The sequence below is a fragment of the Canis lupus genome, chromosome 6, assembly GCF_048164855.1.
Source record: "Canis lupus baileyi chromosome 6, mCanLup2.hap1, whole genome shotgun sequence".
NCBI lineage: Eukaryota > Metazoa > Chordata > Mammalia > Carnivora > Canidae > Canis > Canis lupus.
This window is the reverse complement of record NC_132843.1, coordinates 75,389,462-75,408,734: the sequence shown is the minus strand read 5'-3', so window position 1 is coordinate 75,408,734 and position 19,273 is coordinate 75,389,462. Positions and strand designations below refer to the sequence as shown.

General features: G+C 50.0%; 1 protein-coding gene across 1 annotated transcript; it reads right to left on the bottom strand.

Annotated features, from left to right (window-relative positions):
• Positions 1–861: 861 nt before the first annotated feature.
• On the bottom strand, positions 862–18,381 carry PIGR (polymeric immunoglobulin receptor). Its single transcript, XM_072831263.1, has 11 exons — positions 18,221–18,381; positions 11,922–12,018; positions 10,604–10,948; positions 8,584–9,237; positions 6,987–7,319; positions 6,104–6,427; positions 4,995–5,166; positions 4,507–4,628; positions 3,529–3,660; positions 3,333–3,400; positions 862–2,252 (listed from the first exon to the last, which is right to left on the bottom strand). The coding sequence occupies exons 2-11, from the start codon at positions 11,962–11,964 to the stop codon at positions 2,157–2,159; spliced, it is 2,289 nt and encodes a 762-aa protein (XP_072687364.1). The 5' UTR covers positions 11,965–12,018; positions 18,221–18,381; the 3' UTR covers positions 862–2,156.
• Positions 18,382–19,273: the final 892 nt, after the last annotated feature.

Below are 19,273 nucleotides of genomic sequence, written 5' to 3'. Positions count from 1 at the left end.
AACAGAGAAATAAACATTTCTGACGACCACCTCTCTGGGTCGGGGTGGAGCCGAAGGCTCTGAATGAGGTCATGGTCCGGGAATCAAGCCCAGGAACTGCAGTTGGTAGAGCAGGAGGGGGGACCAAGGAGGAATCTGATATCTGAGTCTTGTCAGGGGCAGGCTTAGAAGCACAGCGTGTCAGAGGCAGTATGTTCGAGATCAATGTGGAAGTAAAGTTTCTGCCCCACATCAGGCAGGATAGAAGCCTGGAAAGAACTTTCTCCCAGAGAAACGGGGAAGGGGTTGGGGCTTACAGGACATGACAAGGTGCAGTGCCAGAACCTAGGAATGGCCTTGCGGACATGGGGGTCCTTTATGTAATTGCTGTTCCCCAAGACACTTTGGGTCAACTGTTCTAAAAGCTTGGTTATCATTTAACTAGCTTCTAGTTAATATTTCTATGGAGGGAGTTAACTCATTTGGTTACTTGATTTTTTATTAATAGCCTCTCCATCTGGGAGGGTACCCCAGGAAGTTATGAGATTCAAGGTCAAGTATTCCATGGATGCTTAGCAAAGATTTTTTTTTTTTTAATGCCAAAGAGAAGCACAGTTACATTTGCTTTTGGTGTATTACATTCTGTAACACAGAACTTTAAGGTCCTGACCATTGGTGGAGACCCCAAACACTTCTTTTATTGAAGATCATCTTGGTCCCAGTTGTAGGCAGTCTGCTAGCCTCCCTCAGCCCAGCATTGGAGGTGGGGGGAACTTTGACTAAGGGCCACAGCATGGGGGGCCTAAAAGTGGGACCAAAGCAAAATACTCTGAAGGGGTTGTCTGGGAAATGGAAGGTATGGGGACAAATGCAGTCTGAGCCTTCTTGGTGGCAATCACGGTCTTTAATTATCAATGAAGTCACATTTTTGATTTGTAAGCAACTGTCAGCTGGTAGGTGCTGGTGGAAGTACAGAGCTCAGAGGGGAAAAGACCTTAAACCTTAGCTCTTTGGAGATCAGCCCCTCCCTGGCATCATCAAACACCTCCTTTCCTTCCCTTTGCTTGGAAACTCTTGGCATAAGTGGCTTCACATAAGTGGCTTATCCACGTAAGTGTATAAAAGAGTGGCCAAACACTCTTTTGGGTCATCTGAGTGACAGAAAGGGAAAAGAGTCCTCCTCCCCGGGGGGGGGGGGGGGGGGGGGGGGAGTAGGGCATGCGAAAGACCAGTCTCCATTATGTTTTTCTCTTCCTCTTCCTCCTCATTATTCTAAAACTCTGCCTCCATCAGGAGTGCAGGGGCTCTTGTAGAGAGATTCCTGGCCAAGAGGACAGGAGACGCCACCCCTGGTTTTGACACTAGTTTATGATACATGGTACCTTCGAGCAAACCTCTCCACCTCTCAGGACCTCAATTTTGTCTGCTGTGAAGTGGTTAGCATATGTGTTTATGATTCCTTGTGTGTATGCCCATGTTACATGATCCCTCAGGCCCTAGGACTCCAGACAGGTTATGATTTCTCCCACTATGGGCGGAGGTGAGTGTCCCTGGTGAGGATTTCAGGCCTTGGTGAGTATAACTGTACTGAGAAGAACTGCAGCTTCCGAGGATTCAGTGGTGTTTACCTAAAGGCTGTTGGCTGGGTCTGTGGTCTGTGTCCCAGTGTCTAGAAGAGCACCTTGATTCTAGTGCGTATCCAAATATGTATTTGAAGGAAAAAGAAGAGAAAGAAGGAAAAGATGGAAGGGAGGAAAGAAGAGAAGATGGAAGGGAGGGGGAGATGGAGAGAAGGAAGGGTGGAGTGGAGAGGACAATCCCGTTGAGGATCCCATTAGAAATGTGCAGAAAAGCCTTCTTTCTGAACTTAGCTCCCCACCCATGTGATCTCTTTTTTCTGAAAGGTGCCTCTAAGATCTTAATTCTCCTATATCTTGGGTTCTCTTGGTAAAAGAAGCTGCAGAGGGAACCCCTCTGGACCCCTCAACCCCACCAGGAACAGTTAGGCCAGGTTTGAGTACTAACTGAGTAGGGACCAGCAAATCCTCTGAGCGCAGGTAGGAAAGTGGAGTGTGAGTGCAGTGAAGCCCCCTGGAGCTGAGGTCCCCTGAGGATCAATATGATTCTGAAGGCGATTGTCATGAGTGGTGGGAGAGGACAGAGCAGCTGGCGGGCGCCTAGGCTTCCCCGTGGCCCTCCTGGACGTCGGCAGCCATGTTGTTGGTCTGGAGCAAGAAGGCGGTGTAGGCCATGTCGGCTTCCTCCTTGGAGGACTAAGGGGGCAACAGGACAGGAGTCAGTGTTTGGGACACTGGCTCAGGGGGTGGGGGTGGGAGGGAGGGTAGGCACTAAATATCCTGCATCCGTAATCTTGGCCTAAGCAATCCAAGCCTGTGTTGCCCTATTGCTCTCATTCTATTCTCCGTGCTCACCAAGGACTAATTTTGAGAAGCGGAAAGTTACAGTTTCTAAAAATATCTCCCCTTGTCTCACTACTGTCTTCTGACACGTAGAGTGGAACCACCTCTGTTGCTTGGGCCTGTCCCCGGAAGCTCTGCCCACACAGTCCACAAGCGAGGTGCTCTAGACTGGTGTTAGCCACATTGGTTCATGTTTTTCTTTTACCACCTGCTCCGAGATGGAGCTTGGCAACGACACAGAGCTGGAGGGGAAAGCCATCTCCAGGACCAGCTTAATCCCCTACTTGTTCCAGATTTGGGGGGCTCTGCTGCTTCCAGGGAGAGTGGATATGATAGCAAGCATTAACACCCTGGGATTAAGGAGGCACAGGGGGTAGGAGGAGGGTGATATGTGACCCAGTGCCAGGAGTCACTTCTGGTAGGATTGCGAGTTATATGGCACTTGGTTGGGGCGGGGAAGGGCTTCTGGTGACTACCAAATTGCCCAGTGCCAGCAAATGTCTTTCAAACCCAAGCAGAAGGCTGGTCCTGAGCAAATGCTCAAGGGAGGCTGGGTGGCGTCAAGTGCACCGGTTCCCTCCGCAGCCCAGGAGAAGGATCCACCTAATCACCAGCATTTGACATTTGACCTTTCCCACCCTGTGTCTGCAAGCGTCTATGCACTTTCTTCTTAACCCTCAGCCTCGCTGCCTCCCACGTGTTCGCAGCCCATCAGCTCACCCCCTCCCCCTGCCTCAGCCACACAGGTGCCACAAGCAATAAGACACATCTTGTCCTCCAAAAGTTCTCCCGAGCACGATTTCCACTACCTTCCCTATTCTGACATCAGCTCCCACCCACGTTGAGGTAGTTTCTTCTGAAGTCTAACTGCTGTCCCTCATGTTGCACTTCCTTGTCACACAATGAGGCCTCCCTCCCCCTCCTCACTCTTACTCGTTTTGCCTTCTTGGGTTCTTCAGACTCCATGGTCTTCTCGGTGGTGGTGGTGGCAGCACTGCACTCTGAGGAGCAAGGTGGGGAGATTAGCCTTCACTGGCCTTATATTCCCACCCCAGAGGCAGGGTCAGGTCTAACTCTTGCTCTCCCAGGGAGGGGTGTGGTCAGGCATTCCCCTGAGTGAGAGACCTACCATCATGTCCTTCGAGAGTTGTCTCCTGAATGACTTGAGAGGCTCCCATGTTGTCATTGGCACCAAAATCCCTGGAGTTCTCAAAGTCTGACATGCTAATGTCGGTCCTGTAGCTTCTAATCGAAATCCGGTCTGTCCAGGAGAAAGAGGAGTTGGCGGAGGGACAGAGGACATAGGCGGGCAGGATGTGCTGCCTCTGAGGGAGCCCCGCAGCATAGCTGGAGGGGGCAGCACGGCAGGTCGCTCATCTCTGACTCCGACCCAGAGCAGAATGGAAATGATCAGAGTCTCCTTCACCCTTCCCTTCTCACGGAGAATCAAGACTCAACAACCCCTGACCTTTCTTTCTCTTTTCTTTATTTTTTTTTAAAGATATATTTATTTACTTATTTATTGAGAGAGAGAGCATGGGAAGGCGATGGGGCAGAGGAAAAGTGAGAGAAAGGGAGAGAAGCCAAGAGCGATGCCCAATGTGGGGCTCAACCCCATGACCCTGAGATCATGACCCGAGCTGAAACCAAGAGTCAGATGCACAACCGACTGAATCACCCAGGCACCCCAACAACCCCTGACCTTTCAAAGCATAGTGCTTCCTTCTGTCCTTGCATCAGCCCTGTGAGGCACTTATTACTATTATTACCCCAAGTCCTGGGGAAACTGAGGCATGAAGTGGGGATACCCGAAGTCACACGGCCAGCCAGTTCTCAAAGTAGGCCAGAAGCGTCATTCCCCCTGCATCCTGAGTTCCTCCTCCTGGCCTCTGAACGTGGGCCCTGAGCCATTACAGGTGGCCTTCCAGAGAGAGCAGCGCTTAATGTGAATTTCGAGTACGAGCTCATCTTTGCCCACCCCACTTTCCCAGAACGCTTTCTCAGGGACCGTGGCAGCCCCACGCTGAAGGCAGCTAAGCACCCCGGTGAGGCCCAAAGGCTCAGGACTGGAGATGGAGGGTGGGGCAAGGGCATCCCGGGTACTCACCGACATTCTTCCTATGCCGCGCTCTGAGCACCGCCACTACCACGGCCCCCACTGCCAGCACCAGGCCCAGGGGCACCAGGGTGGAGAGAAGCACTTTGGAGGTCCCGCTTTGTCCTGCGGAGCTGGAAAAGGGACTGAGTTAGTCACTGGAAGGGAAGCCTGGGGTCCCAGGATGTGCCAGCAGGTTGGGTCCCACTAGCTTCCGTTCCCTCCTCTTGATACAGCACCCAGCTCTCCTCTTGAAAGGAGACTTTCCAGACATGGCAAAGGTGGGGACTGGGCCTTCTCTGCGTCTCAGGCCTGGGAAATTGAACTGAACGGTGGACACCACCTAGGCCGCAGGAGAAGGGTAGAGAGCACCACCGGCCCCTCCTGCGCACACACCAAGGCAGTGAGGGCTGCCCCACCAGTGAGAGGCACACAGGCTCTCCTCTGTGGTCCCCACGGCCCAACCTCAGGCCCCCCTCCCCTGGGAGGTTCTCTCTCACCTGCTGGTGTCTACGGATGCTCTGTTCCCACCAGCAGCGTCTCCAGTCTCCACTGCTACGTTGTCCACCAAAAGCCTGGGATTCTGAACGACTTTGCTCTCAACCTTCCGGACATTTGACTCTACCGCCTCCTCACCAGGAGCAGCATTCACCTGGCTGACATCTTGGGACCCTGGAAAAAGACAGGGGGGGCTGGATTATTGTTCTTTCTCTGTTTTCACTCCTTGAGGTTAGGGAATCCGAGGAGAGGGATTTCATTAGCAATCACCGCGCCAGGGTGAGGTCTCGAGGCTCTTAGAGTCCAGGAGAACTAGAAACAGATGGCCTCTGTCCCATTCGCACCAAATTCACTTCCGTCTATAAGGCTCCACGGCATAGATCCGGCTCTGCCTAAGGGCTGACCCATCATTTGGAGACACGGAGATTTTTCTGTTTTTGTTTTTGTTTTTTTGTTTTGTTTTGTTTTGTTTTGTTTTGTTTTTGATTTTTCTGTTTTTGAAATCCTGCCCCCGGGTCTCCTGATGGCAGGGCTGAGTGCAGTCATGCTGCCCCCTGCTGGTAGCTTGGCAATGGGCCCCTCGGTGAACCAGACCAGTGGGACCCAGACACAGTAGGATTTCTAGAGGGACTAATCATACCCTATAGGGATAAAACATTTCATGCGACGTATTAAAAAGAGCCTTAAAATGCAAACATGCTAGAAGAAGTTGCCTTAATTTTCTCATCAGATCTTATACATGAATATATCTGGCCCTTTTTTGAGAGTAGGCTTTGGCAGAGTATAGTGCATGGGATAATGACTTTGAAATTCCACTGTGTAGAAGATTTCTTTTATAGAAAGGGCTTCAAAATAGCTTGAAGGGGCAACCATTGGATTTGTCTTGAAGCTGAGGTTGTACGGCAAACCCATTTTTTTTTTTTTTTGGTTTGTACGTTTATTTCAGATGCTCCTTATATAGGGTAAATGAGACTAGATAGAGGATAAGTCTCCCCCTGCTTCCAGTTTCTTGTAGCCAAACCTGGGAGCCACCTCCGTTGGAATAGCTGGTAGGTAGGAGGCTGCTCTGGTGTCCTGGGGAGCACAGACCATCTTGTCTTCAGAGACTTACCTTTTACCTTCTCCTTGACTGCCACGTAGACAGCCATGGTCTCTCCGTATCGGAGGCCGTTCTTCACTCCACACCAGTACCAGCCTTCATCCTCCTTGGAGACTGGGTCCAAAGACAAAGAAACGATCTGGCTATTCTGGTCACAGTTCACAAAGGCGTCGCTGGGCCCTTCGCCTTGGCTGGGCAGGATTTTGCAATCTTTGTTACTCCATTTGCACCAGTATTTCTCATAGGAGTAATATTTGCATGGGAAGTGGCAGGGGAGCTTCAAAGTCTCTCCTACCAAAGCAGTGACATTGTTGGGCACCTTGAGGCTCGGTTCTCCTAGAGCAGGGAGGGAGAAAGAGATAGGCACACAAGTTGGCATTGGTGATACTGCAGGAAAGTGGGTATGGCGGGGACCTTTGTCCATGGCCTATTTCCTCTCTGGATAGCATTATAAATAAATACATTATACTGGATGCATAAAGAATGTAATTATGTGCCCACATAATAATTATTATTGATGACCCTCATGCATTAATCCAGACTAACACACTAATCTAGACTCTCGCACATTGACCTCAGTTTGCTTTCCTTGTTCTTCTCTTCTAGACTCAATACAAAGAGCTGTACTCTGCTTCAGCTGGTGGCACATATACTGTAAAAGAGGCCAATGTTTTTGATAATAAAAGGTGCAACATGTGGTAGTTCGGAGAGCGCGGGGTGTGCACGGGAAAGGGTACCTGTTACAGTCATGAAAACATATGTCGACAGGTGGGCCCTCTCCTGAGGTCTGTCCCATCAGTGAGATGGGAAGAAGGTGGTTGAGGGAGATGTCACTTCTGACTGGTAGGTCCTAGGGCTGCCCACCCCCCTTCCCTTGGCCCAGTTCAGCTCTTACCTTCGACGACCTGGAGCTTCACCATGGACCTCCAGTGAGTATCGCCGTTGGTCAGACACCAGTAGAAGCCAGCATCGTTGGCGGTGAGCTGGTTGAGGATGACCGTGTAGGTGCCATTGCCTGGCTCTTCATGCAGTGCGAGCCTGCCCTCGTACTGCTCCGTAACCCCCCCATCACTCTCCACCAGAGATCGGCAGAGACCATTTTGAGTGTCTTCCCAGCGACACCAGTACTTCAGGCTGTTTGTTTCCTTAGGCTTGTAGGGACAGAACACCGCCACAGAGCCTCCGACCACACCTTTCACCACAGAGGGGCTAGGAGGAATTACGGTCTCTAGAAGTACAGGCAGAGATGGAATGGAACATTACCAACATGGTATAGGCCGCCTCCCCCCCATGGTCTCTGCGAGGGTGGAGAGTCAGGGGTCGATTATTTGCCTCATTCTGCTCAGAAAATGAGAAGGAATTTCCTAATGTCACAGAGCCTGGAGCTGGAGACGTGCAACCAGACTCCAGTGACCTTCACCACTCGTCTGGGTCTCTTGTTTCCTCTCCCCACCTTATTCTGTGCAGAGAATGGGAGGAGTTTAAGGAGAGACCATCAGTTCTTCTCTTTGGGCTTCTTATAAAATCTCTCTCTATCTAAGTTTTTGGCTGTTTATTAGCTCATCCCGTAACAATGACCAGATGGTTTTTCTCCAAATTAAGAAAATACATTTAGGATTTGGTGAGATTTAAAATATAAACTGTGTAGCACAGAAGCTTTACTTGCTGAAGACCCCGAGGGCCATCTCAGAAAAAAAGATGGCCATTCTCCAAAAAACTAAAGCTGACATCCGGTGGGAGCACTGGATGACTGAAGATGCTGAGGAATGTGGTGAGGATCAAGCTAGATATACAAGTGACGAGCAAGGAATGGGAGCCCCTTAAGCAAAAAGTCACAAGTGACAATCAACTGCAAGTACTGGTTTGCTGTTTCTCATGAGGGTAACTATGCAGGGTGCTCCCAGGTGAGGGCAGCAGGGATCCAATGACTTCACCACCTTGCTGGCTTGCCAAACTAGAGCTGAGTAGGCCAGGTGGTGGAATAACAAATACCCCTGTGAGATGTTGAAGGGGAAAGTTAGAGGCTGGGACATTGCCTTCCTGGGAGAGCGCTAAGACCAAGATAAGCCAACCTTTCTCCCATTCGAATGTGAGGGATGAGGTGCCATCCTGCTCAAAAGACAGGGAGAAGGGACAGGTGGCCCTTGCAAGCTCTGCCATGGCACTGGGATTCCATGCTAAGTCCTCATAGTGGCTCTCTGAGCCCCAAACAACCTGCAGCCTTGCCTCAATGAGGAGTGTCCCTTTCCTTCTCATTAATCAGGGACAGCCATCAAAAGACCTTTGACAGAGAAGAATTAGTAAATAATGCAAGGCTGAGACTGTGTTTTCTTGCTCTCCTGTCCAGCTGTCCACATAGCATGTAGTTTAAGGCTCGATGGGGAGCAGATGACATTGGCGACTGTTGGATATTGGATAGACTCACAGGGTGTGAGCCAGGCACCCACCTGCTGGGCTGACTTCCCTCTTCCCCTCCCCATCTCAGGTCTCACCTTCATTGACAAAGAGTTGCCAGGCCTGGATGGGTGAGCCTTTTTGAGGCTCGCCATCAGAATGGGCACCACACAGGTAGTTCCCTGCATCCTCTTTCCTCAGGTTGGTGATATGCACGCTGAAGGAGCGCTTGTTCTTGGGAATGAGCAGGATCCTGCCCTCAAAAGACCGATCCTTCTTCCCCAGGGTGTTGATGACCACATCGCAGGCTTCCTCATTGCTCATCCGGCACAGAAATTTGGCCATATTTTCCACGTCGGAGCCCAGGGCACAGTCAAAGATCACGGAGCCCCTCAGATCTCCATAAAGCAGGTTAGGCTCAGGCTTCAGCACTTGGAGGTCAACGTTGCTCTTCTCACCAATGGTATCTTCCCCAATCTGGCAGACGTACCTCCCAGCATCACTGAGCTGGACTTGCTTGATAATGAAGCTGAACGTTAATTGGTCGGTGCCCATAATTTCGAGCTCTATTCTGCCACCATAGTCAGAGTTGACTTCTCCAGTGGAGTCAATGACTGTGACACAGCCCTTGTCTGTCTTCTTACACACAGACTTCTTCTTCTCAGAATTCTCAGGCTTGAAAGGGCAGTTGATGGTCACTGTGCCACCCAAGTCAGCTGTGTAGACTTCAGTGTCACCTAGGGGCCCAGGACCTGCAAGATAAGGGGTGATTTCACTTTCTTGCAACACAGGGCAGCTCAGTATTCCCAGTGGGGGTCTGGGTGTGCCTATCACCTTCATTGCCCTCCTTCCCAGAGGGACACTGTCAGAATATGTCTTCCAAGACCCAGCCTTATTGCTGTCTCCTCCGTGAAGCCCCCCCACAAGCTGACACTAGTCTCTTCTTCCTCTGGGCTCTCATGACACTTATATCTGTATCTCTTATTACAATCTGATCTCGCATATAGTTAATTATGTTCCCCACAGTCTGGCAGTCCCTTGAGAGCAAAGACACGCTTTACACAAGTTTGACTCCCCTGCAGTGCCAGGCATGATGCTAATACAAAGTAGGTGCCCAAATTAATGTGTGTTGAAATTACACAGAATGGATGTTCATATAGGGTGATGGATTTCAGTACATTGTGATAGAAATTTCTAAAATTTACAACCATCCAGACATGGAATGAGCTGCTTTGTAAAGTAATGAATTTCTGCCACTTAAAGTGTTTAATCAGATGCTGTATATTCATTGTCCCCAGCGTTCTTCCAAGCATCCTGTATAGGGTCAATTCCAAGCTCTCCTCAGCTCTTAAAATTCTTCCTTTTTATGACTCTCCATGACCACCTGAATGAACTCTTTATTCAGTTCACAGATAACACTGGGCATATCCCAAAGGAATAAAACATATCTTTGAGTATCCTTCCAATTTTCTTCTCTTAAGACCTCTTTCTCTCTTAATTTCCCTTGATTATCTAAAATGCCCTGTGTTGTTGAACACTTGTCAGAAAGATCTTCTTATTTTTCTTTTTCCTCAACTAGAATAGGCTTGTTCAGTGGACCACTCCTTAGGAACTGATCATTTAATTTATGCTGAGGGTGTTGATGGCCTAATGGGTACCAGGTTTTTAAAAAAATGCATTTCGTAAGAAGCCTTCTGGTGACCTAAGGTCTTAATCTGAAGGGTGCACTAATGGCAGGAATTTGAGGATCCCTATAAATCTCTCCCTGCCTTTTCTGTCTCCCTCAGCTCAAAGACCTCTTGCCACACCTACAGCAAACACAGTGAGAGAACTTGTCCTCCTGATGCTCTTCTAAGCTACTGCCTTGGTAAAACCCTACGATGTTATAGGCCTTGAAGACCTAGAAAGTGTACCCATCACCCCCAAGGAGGTCCCATCTGTCTCATTTCCAGGTTCTATTATGAAGAGTCCTTGCCTCTGGGAAAAGAACTCACAGCCTTCCCTACCCCGTGCCAGACACTCTTCCCTCTCAGGAAATTCTTCCTCAAGCCCTCCCATTGCAACTGAGATGAGTCCCTCTCACTCTTCCAGAGGAGTCCAGGGAACCTGGATTCTTACCCTTGCTGACATCCAGGCTCACATCAAAGGACAAGCCTCGGCTGTTAATGCCCAGACCACACTTATAGCGCCCAGAGTCATTCTGGGTGAGGTGGTCAATGTTCATCACAAATGTGCTGCTGTCTGGGAAGTTGGTGATGTTGGCTCTGCCCTCGTAGTCCTTGGAGACGTAGCCGTCCGAAGAGATGAGGGTTGTGCAGCGGCCCTTGGCTCCCTGCCGGCACCAGTACTTCCGGGTATGCCGGTTGACAGAGGTGGCTGGATAGTAGCATGTGATGGATGCTGAGCCACCTTCCACAATGTTCACTTCCTGGGGACCGAATATGGGACTCTTCGTGGAGACCACTGTGGGGACAAAAGACAGAGGTTTTCTGAGGCCCTGGGAGGTAAAGCCTACTGAAAAGATCCAGATAGCCTGCCCCAGGAGATGAATATTCCCCCCAGCACATGTGCCTTCTGTGGATTATTTGCTGTGTTCTACAGTGGGACAACTGCTACTAGACAACGCTACATGATTTGCTGCAATTGGGTAAAATGGTTGATTAATCATTATTAAACTCTAACTGTAACACATTAAAGATCACCATTTTAAGGACAATGGAACAGCAAACTTATTTAGTGATATCCTTGTTCATTAAAAAAAGGGCACTTTGTGGGGACTACCCCATTGCATTTGCTATTTTTTCTTTCTTTCTTTCTTTCTTTCTTTCTTTCTTTCTTTCTTTCTTTCTTTCTTTCTTTCTTTTTTTCTTTCTTTCATTCTTTCTTTCTTAGAGACACACAGAGAAAGAGGCAGAGGCATAGGCAGAGGGGGAAGCAGGCCTCCTGCAGGAAGCCCGATATGGGACTCGATTCCAGGACCCCGGGATCACGCCCTGAGCTAAGGCAGATGCTCAACCATTGAGTCACTCAGGGGTCCCTATTTTCTTATATTTCCAAAAACATTTTGTAGGTTCTTTTCTCTTTTTCTTTTCCCAGATTAAAATATTGACAGCCAAGAAGGATAAGTCATTTCCTCAAAACCCCAGAGCAACTTATAGGGATGTCTGGTTCGAGGTCAAGGTTTTTTTTTCCACCCTCCTGGGGAAGACCTGGTGAAGACTCCTGGCCTTGAAATGAGGAATTGCCATTCCTGTTCCAGACCCCCAACACTTGGTCATTGTGGGTTTTTTTGAGACGTGACCTTTCTGCATCGTCTGTGTGACTCCTCCTCAAGGGAGTGCAAGTTTTGAGAGTGACATCTCTGGGTATAGGCATGATTTCAGTGTTCCCAGGGAACTGGGTCCTGGAGGGATGGGCCAGGGCCTGAAAGACGCACCTGGAAAGACAGCCAGCAGGCAGGCGAGGAAGAGGGGCCTCATCGCTAGTGGCTCCTGAGGGGGCTGTGCCACTCAGGTCAACTTCTTTGTGGGAAGCTGAAAGACAACAATACAAAAGATGACAATCTTGTATTTTCCAAGGCCAATTAGGCCGTCGAGTTCCTGTAACACCTGTTTGGTGTTGTACCTCCAGTAACTGACATAAATCCTTTTGAAAGAATGAATGGCTCCGCCTTTCCCATTACACTTCCAAGTCCCATTATCCCACAGTGCTTTTTATTCCTTAATAGTTATGTGTCGATATTTGTCTTCTCAACTAAGCTGCACGTTCCTTTTGGGGTAAGGACACAGGTGCCATTTTTCCTATGTCCCCATCTGGGAGGCATGGTCCTAGGCAAGATCTGTAAGATCTCAGGAATAGCTCACTGGATGAATGGTTATAGCCACAAGTGGCCCCATCTATCTGTTTCAGCTGGGGCAGGGGGTGCAGTCTGAGGGTCCCAGGGATCGGCCTCACTGCAGCCCAGAGGAGGAAAGAGGGGGACAGAGGAACGCCACTTTCCCACGGACTTCAGTAGGCTTTAACCTTGGAGTGGACTTGACAATGAGAGCATTAAGGGAGAAAACCATGTCAACAAGCACGGGGCAGTAATGAGGACCTATAAAGATAAGGAAGCTCTAAGCACTAGGAAGCTCAGGGAGTGATCTCCCAGCTTCCCCTTACCACCCTCACCCCTGCTCCCGCCCCCAGAGACTCCCTTCATTTGCTTGAGCCAAAGGCAATAGAGCTGTTTGTCTTGGTTATTTCTTTTCCGTGGGGGAATTCCCCAGCAAGGAACCTTTTTATTTCCTTGTGCAGATAAAGGCATTCTGTTTCTCCAGTTCTTTGGAAGAATAAGGAGTGTGGGTTAGGGAAGGAGGGCACAGATATGGGTGTCAGGTGGCAGCCTGACGTTTTCTTGATTCTAGTTAATTGCCCCGGACCTTTCATTCGAGGCCAATGATTAACTTCTAGGGTAGGTTCTTAGCCAAATGCCAGCATCAGCTCCAAACTGGATACACTCGGGAGATGCTGGCTAGGGAAACCATCTGAGGGGACACTACGGGTCACCATGAGAGAGACTTCCAGGTGGGACCAGATGTCAGAAGGCTGAGAAGTCTGTCTCCTCTGGAAGGCTTGGAATGGGCCGGCTGCAGAGACCCAGGGAAATTACCACCTGCAGTTTGCACTGGCCTTGAGGGCAATGACAAAATGCCACTTGCTTTTAAGAGTCAAGCCAGCAGTGCTTTCCTTAGTTCTGGTTCCTCTTCTCACCTTTAGATAAGCAAGCTCCTTAATATTTCTCTGAGACAAGAATAGGTCTTCCCATGGGCTGAGCTGAGGGATGCAGTACCTCCTCTGGATTGATAAAAGTGATTTGCTTGCAGTTATTGAGAGGCAGATGCCTGCTTTTCCCAAGTGGGGGGCAGGCCACAACTTCTGGCCCAGGCTTCCTCCATTTGTGACCTGCTTAAATGGCTGGGAATGTCCACCTGGGGAGAGGATACGCACACGGACCCATAACCCTTTGCACAGCCTCAGGCCAGGGACAAGAGCATCAGGTGTGCACAGCTGGGAAGGCAAAGCAGGCAGAGAATGACTTTGGTGAGGAACACAGTATAATCACAGGGGAGATGATGGGAGGGCGAGGGCGCCCCCACTCTCAGGACTCTGTTCAAAGTCAAACTTGAAGCATAGTTTCTCTGTTTCTCTGAAAGGACCCTGGGACTTGAGTATCATTAGAGATCCCTTCCTCTCCAAACCAGAATTTTCTCTCAAACCTGGGAAATTCATGTCCCAGGGTCCATGGTGGTTGGAGCTGGTTTAAATAATTTGCTTAAGGAAAGAGCATAAAATTTATTGGGCACCTACTATGGCACCATTTGGCTTTGCTAATTGCTTTTCTTTTATGACTTCATCCATCATCACAGCAACCCAAGAGGTAGATATAATTATCTTCATGTTGTAGATGGAAGAACTAAAGGTTGGAGAGATTTTTGGCCCCAAGACTCACAGCAGAATTGGGTTACTTAGATGAGCAGAGGGACCTGTCCTTTGGGGAATCTACATAGGCTAGGGTATCATGCATGGAGGCACTTTTTCTTGTCCTCATAACCGGAGTTGTTCTTTTTCCCAGCTAGATGGGATATTGTAAATCATTCTCGTGTTCCCAAGTTACTATCTCTGACATATTTATAACATGTCTACACAATTGTGGATTGGGACAGAGTTGTAAGCTATGCTGGAGAACAGAATTTGTTACCTTAAAAAACTAATCTAGCTGATTCCCCTTCCATTATTAGAGTGACTGAACTTCAGCTCTACTAGCTTGGGATCCAAAACTTTGTCCATCGAATCTATAGTTTCCATTTTTATTCAGAGGGAGAGGGATCTCCTGGACTAGGGCTTAGCATGGCTGCTGGTGGACCACATGGCCTTTAGCCACTCTGAGCTTTTCATCTGTTTGGTACAGAGCAGAGGGTCAGTCAAGGTTCTCACAGCCCCACAGGCTTGAGGGAGGACAGAAAGCGTGTACTACAGAGACTGAAGCCAAGTTGGCAGTTTCTGGTGACTTCCTGTGAGTGTGAGCTTGGAGGAGCAAGAAGTTTGGAGCTCAGAGGAGTGGGGAGTGACTGGCCTGGCTGGGGATGGGGCTTTCCTTGGCCTGGACTGAGAGGTGCCTGCCTACTTCTAGGAGAGGCACTGCCTGAGTCCATTTGGGACTATCCCTTCTATCTCCCTTGGGTGCAGGAGCAGAGCATATACTAGAGTGATCCCAGAAACTGCATTGTCACTAAGGGAGAGACAGCAGTCTGTGTGGTTTGGAAGGGCCTCAGGCTTGAAATGACAGATAGGAGCTTAGGAGAGTTTATGTGATTTATAGAAGTCCTAGAGTGTGGGAGACTCTCCAAGTAAAGGCAATGTTGGGGGAAGGGAATAAGAATTCTAGAAGGCAAGAAAATAGAGAGAGAACAGTCAAGGGGCCTGAAGAATGTATGAGCTAGAAAGATCCAAGACTTTCTAGTCTGGTCCCTGTCTAAAGTGGCCTGCATTTATGCAAAGTTTAAGCATAAATTAAGCATTTGAAATACCAGCTCCATAAAGCCCTGGAATTAAGCTTCGTAGAATTCCAGACGATCTTTCTGCAAAAATTTAGAACTCTGTTCTTGATTCCATCCCATCCTGATGTGTAGATACTTCTCTCGTCTGCTCCTGCTCCTGGAAGCCAGGGCCAACGGAGATCGACCTCTACAACCCTGAGGGGCCTGCATGAGAGCATCTGGCAACGACCAGCTGCTCAGCAAAGTCAAATAGGATTGGAAATGGTTACATCCCCATCCTGTCTGTGGGAAGGGTAAAGTCAGGGCTGATTTCTTTCACTTTGCCAAATGCCTTCTTGGTTTGGGGCATGCAAGGCAGAGTTGCATGAAGAGGAGCTTAGAGGATGGACGAGAACTCAGAGGTCCTGAGAGCTGTCACAGCCCCCAGGAGAGCTGTATCACTTGGGCAAAATATGCTGGCTCAAATCCTCATCTGTAAAATGAGCATCACGGTCTCTTGAATCTTTTAGAGAGAAAGGCTTCTGTGGGATGCGGGAATATGGAGGGGATAATGGGATATGCATATGGAAGTGCTTTAAATAGCATGAAGTGCCCTTCAATTGTAGGAGGTTACAATCACTCTTAAGCACAAGGGAGTGGGGGTCTGTGCACTTGACTTTCACAGTTGCTGTGCACGTGAGCGTGGCACACAGCATTAGCTCCACGGCTTGGTTAACAGCTCTCTCACTTGGGGGCTGTGTGATTTGGGGGCAGGATATTTCAACTCCGTGAGCCTCAAGCCCTCATTTGTAAACTGGAGACAATTATACCGGGTATAGAGAATCATTATAAGGATTAAATGAAACAGCATATGCAAAGTCCTTAGTATGGTGTCGGCTTAAAAAATGTTAGTTCCTTTCCCATCTCCCTCCTAAAATCAACACGGTCTTCTCCTTTCCCTGTTCTAGAGTGAGAAGACAATAGAAGTCTGTTCAGTGGGTGTCCTTTGAGGACTGGGGGTGAGCTACTCTGATTGGACCAGCATGGTCTGAAAGAGGAGAGTAGGTTCGAAACGGGAGATATAATTATAGCTAGCATATATGGAGTTATTTTCACGTGCTTCACCCTTGTTTCCCTCACTTATTCTCCCTCCTAAGGAGAGAGAATGAAATGGGCAAACCCCTTTCACTGATGAGACAATTGAGGCAGAGTGAAAAACCTGCCCAGAGTTACAAAGCTGGTAGGTGACTGCCATGGGATTCAAATTCAGGTACTCTGGACCAAGAGTAGAGGCGATGCTGTCTTGAAATGGAGAAGAAGCGCTCAGGAGAGGAGGGAGCTAGAAAGCCACTCTTAGAAAAGTTAGTCCGGGTCTCTCCTCTTCACTTTTCACAGGAAAGATAGTTCCTGTGAAGAGACACCTAAACCCAGAGGTAGGTGCCAACAGGGAAATTTCTTCCTAAAAGATAATAATAGCTGCTATTTATGTAGCCCCTACCACGTGTGAGGCTATGTTTGTTTCCTGTAACTGGACTCATCGCCTCCAAAACTTCTTCCTACGTGGTCAATGCCAGGGACTTTGGGATCCCAGTCCCAGCCCACCCAGAGACAGGGCAAGACATATCTGAGGAAGGTCTCCGTCAAGTACATGCACGGCTAATATTACTTTTTTTTTTTTTAAGTTGGGTATTTTGTCTTTTTTTTTTTTTTTTTTACATGATGTCAAAAGGTCCCCATGACCATGGCAAAATGGTTATACCAAAATGTCACCTCCTTGCTGGGTGAACTTATACCACTCACAGTCACCCATTCACCCATGGAGGATTAGTTTCTTCAACTATAGATGGGATTGTGACACCTGCCTTGCCTACCTCCTAGATTTGTTTCAGGTGGGAATGAGGTGAAGCTGTGAAAGCTTGGGGTGCGTGACTTCACTACATGGAATTTGTGGTCTTCACACTATCGATAAAATAAAGCCACAGAGGTCTAGAGGTGATAAGAGGCCGGCAATGGTCACAGAGCTAGTGGCTCTCCTGACTCCTGGTTCATTGCTCTTTCTGTTACATCACCACGTCCAGGGCCAAGGAGAAGGCTGGATGGATGAAGAATCCACAGCTGGCTCTGGGGGAGCAGACGGCTGCCTTCTACCCTAACCCATGGACGGGCACATCTCCTCTCCAGAAGCTCAAGAACCCACCATTCCCCTAGTGAAGGGGGAGAGCCATGGCACCCGCAGTTCTGGTGGTCCCAGGCCTGGGCCAGTTGCCCAAGCGGAGCTGAGGGCGCTGGGAATGGAGCTTGTGCAACCGCTGCACTTGGGGCTGAGGGTCCCATGGCCGGCTGGGGATGCTGTCGGGATGGGCAAGGGGGGAGCATGGAGGGTGGGGGGCCTCCTGGCTGCAGAGTCGGGGGCCGGTGGAGAGCGGACTCAGAAGGCTGTATGTGCCTGGGAGGGGCTCGACCCACCTCACCCTGGGAGGACCTCCTTCCCCCACCCTAGCGAGGGCAGGGCGATATGATGGGGCCTATGATGCCTCCGTATGCAGGAATCAACTGGAACAAAGCTAGGTTCAAACAGGAAAGGATCCCAGAGCCCCTCTGAGGCCCTGAAACAGGGGTTGCAGGCGCCCTCCCCAGAAAGGAGAGGTGGAAAGCCTCCAAGACCAGAGGGGCACCTGCTACGCACCGGGCACGTGGGATGCAATATCTTATCCAGGTCTCTGTGGTGCTCAGTGAGTCCTGGGGTAGCTGAGCTAACTTGAAAAACACCCAACAATTGTCATTTTGCTCCGGAGGTTACAAAGCAACGTGACACCTATTTTCTCATGCGAACCCCGCATACCGGAGTGAGAGGTATTATTTGGATCCCCATTTTACAGATGGAGGAACTGAGGCTCCGAGAGCGATGGGGTGACTTGCTTAGGGTCACAAGGTTGAACTGCGGAGGAGTTAGTCAGGAATTCAGGGGACGAAGTGACTACACATGCTGACCACGGGCATTCCTCCTTCCCGGCAGCTGACACTTTGCAGAGAAGGGGTGGGGGGTCCCACGCACACGCGCGCCCTTGCTCACCTCTGGGCGGTGACTCTCTGCTCCCCGACCGCTCGCTCAGCCACGCGGGCTGCGGCCCCCCAAAGTGCCGAGGGTTGCCTAAGCCACCATCCCAGGCCCTTCCCAGATGCATCCCTTCGCAGACCCCGGAGCAGCCACACTTACTTTATGCCACTTTCTCCTCTCCTGGCAAGTCGGTTTCGGGGGGCGCAGCCCACTGGCCAGTCCACAGCCTGGGGCTTTCCCAAAGTTGCCAGCAGGACACCGGATGGTGCTGCCAAAACTGAAACTGTGTGCAGGGCTTCACCCACACCTGGGCTCTTAAAGGGACACTCTCCCCGAGGCCTGGCGGCCGGCCAGGGCCACGTGACTCTCACAGATCCCTTGCTTTCCTTTCCTTTCGGCTTTTCTGACTGGTTCCATTTGCTCCCCTTGACCTTGGGGAGGCCGTTCCCAGGGAACCCTCCATCACTGCAGGATGCAAGACAGAGTATCAAGTATGAAGAGCCTATTCCGCCTTTTTCTAGCTGCAAGATCCTAGGCAAGTCACCTTTATATATATGTTTTTTTTTTTTTTTCACTGAAAAATGGGATAGTAATCCCAAACCTGCAGGTCGAGGGTGTAACCAGATATTAGATGTAAACCCCTGGTCCAGGTGTGGTATGAGGTTCCTGTGCAGGTGATGGGGCACAGGTGGCAGAATGGCTCGCAGTCCCTGGCCTCATGTCCCCCCACCAAGTCGGGAACCCTCCACTTCCTGGGGTATTTCGCCCAGAGGAGGTCTTCTCTTCACACATCTTCTGAAGAGCCCCCCACTTTACCAGCCTCAGTGCTTCCGGGAACGCGTGGGACTGTGGCTCTTCCCACTTCGCTCCCTATGCAGGTTAGAGACGGGCTGCTTCTGGGCTCGCCTGCAAATGGTGGACCTTAGAGTCCCTTTGGGACCCGGGCTCTGGGCCACAGCAAAGTCGGTGTTGGTGTCCCGAGCTGGGGCAGGGGGTGGAGGGGATCCTCCTTCCCTCTGTCAGTGGGTCCTCGGTTGTCTCCCCGATGTGATCCGGTTAGGCCTCCCAGAGGTGCCCCAGATGCTCTTAGCAGCCCCATGTCACACCAGTGAAGCCCACTCCCCAACACACATGCACGTGTGCCCCCGCACCCCTCGCCACACACCAGCTCCCGCACCGTCCCGCCCCATCCTACCTGTGCAGGATGCCCCA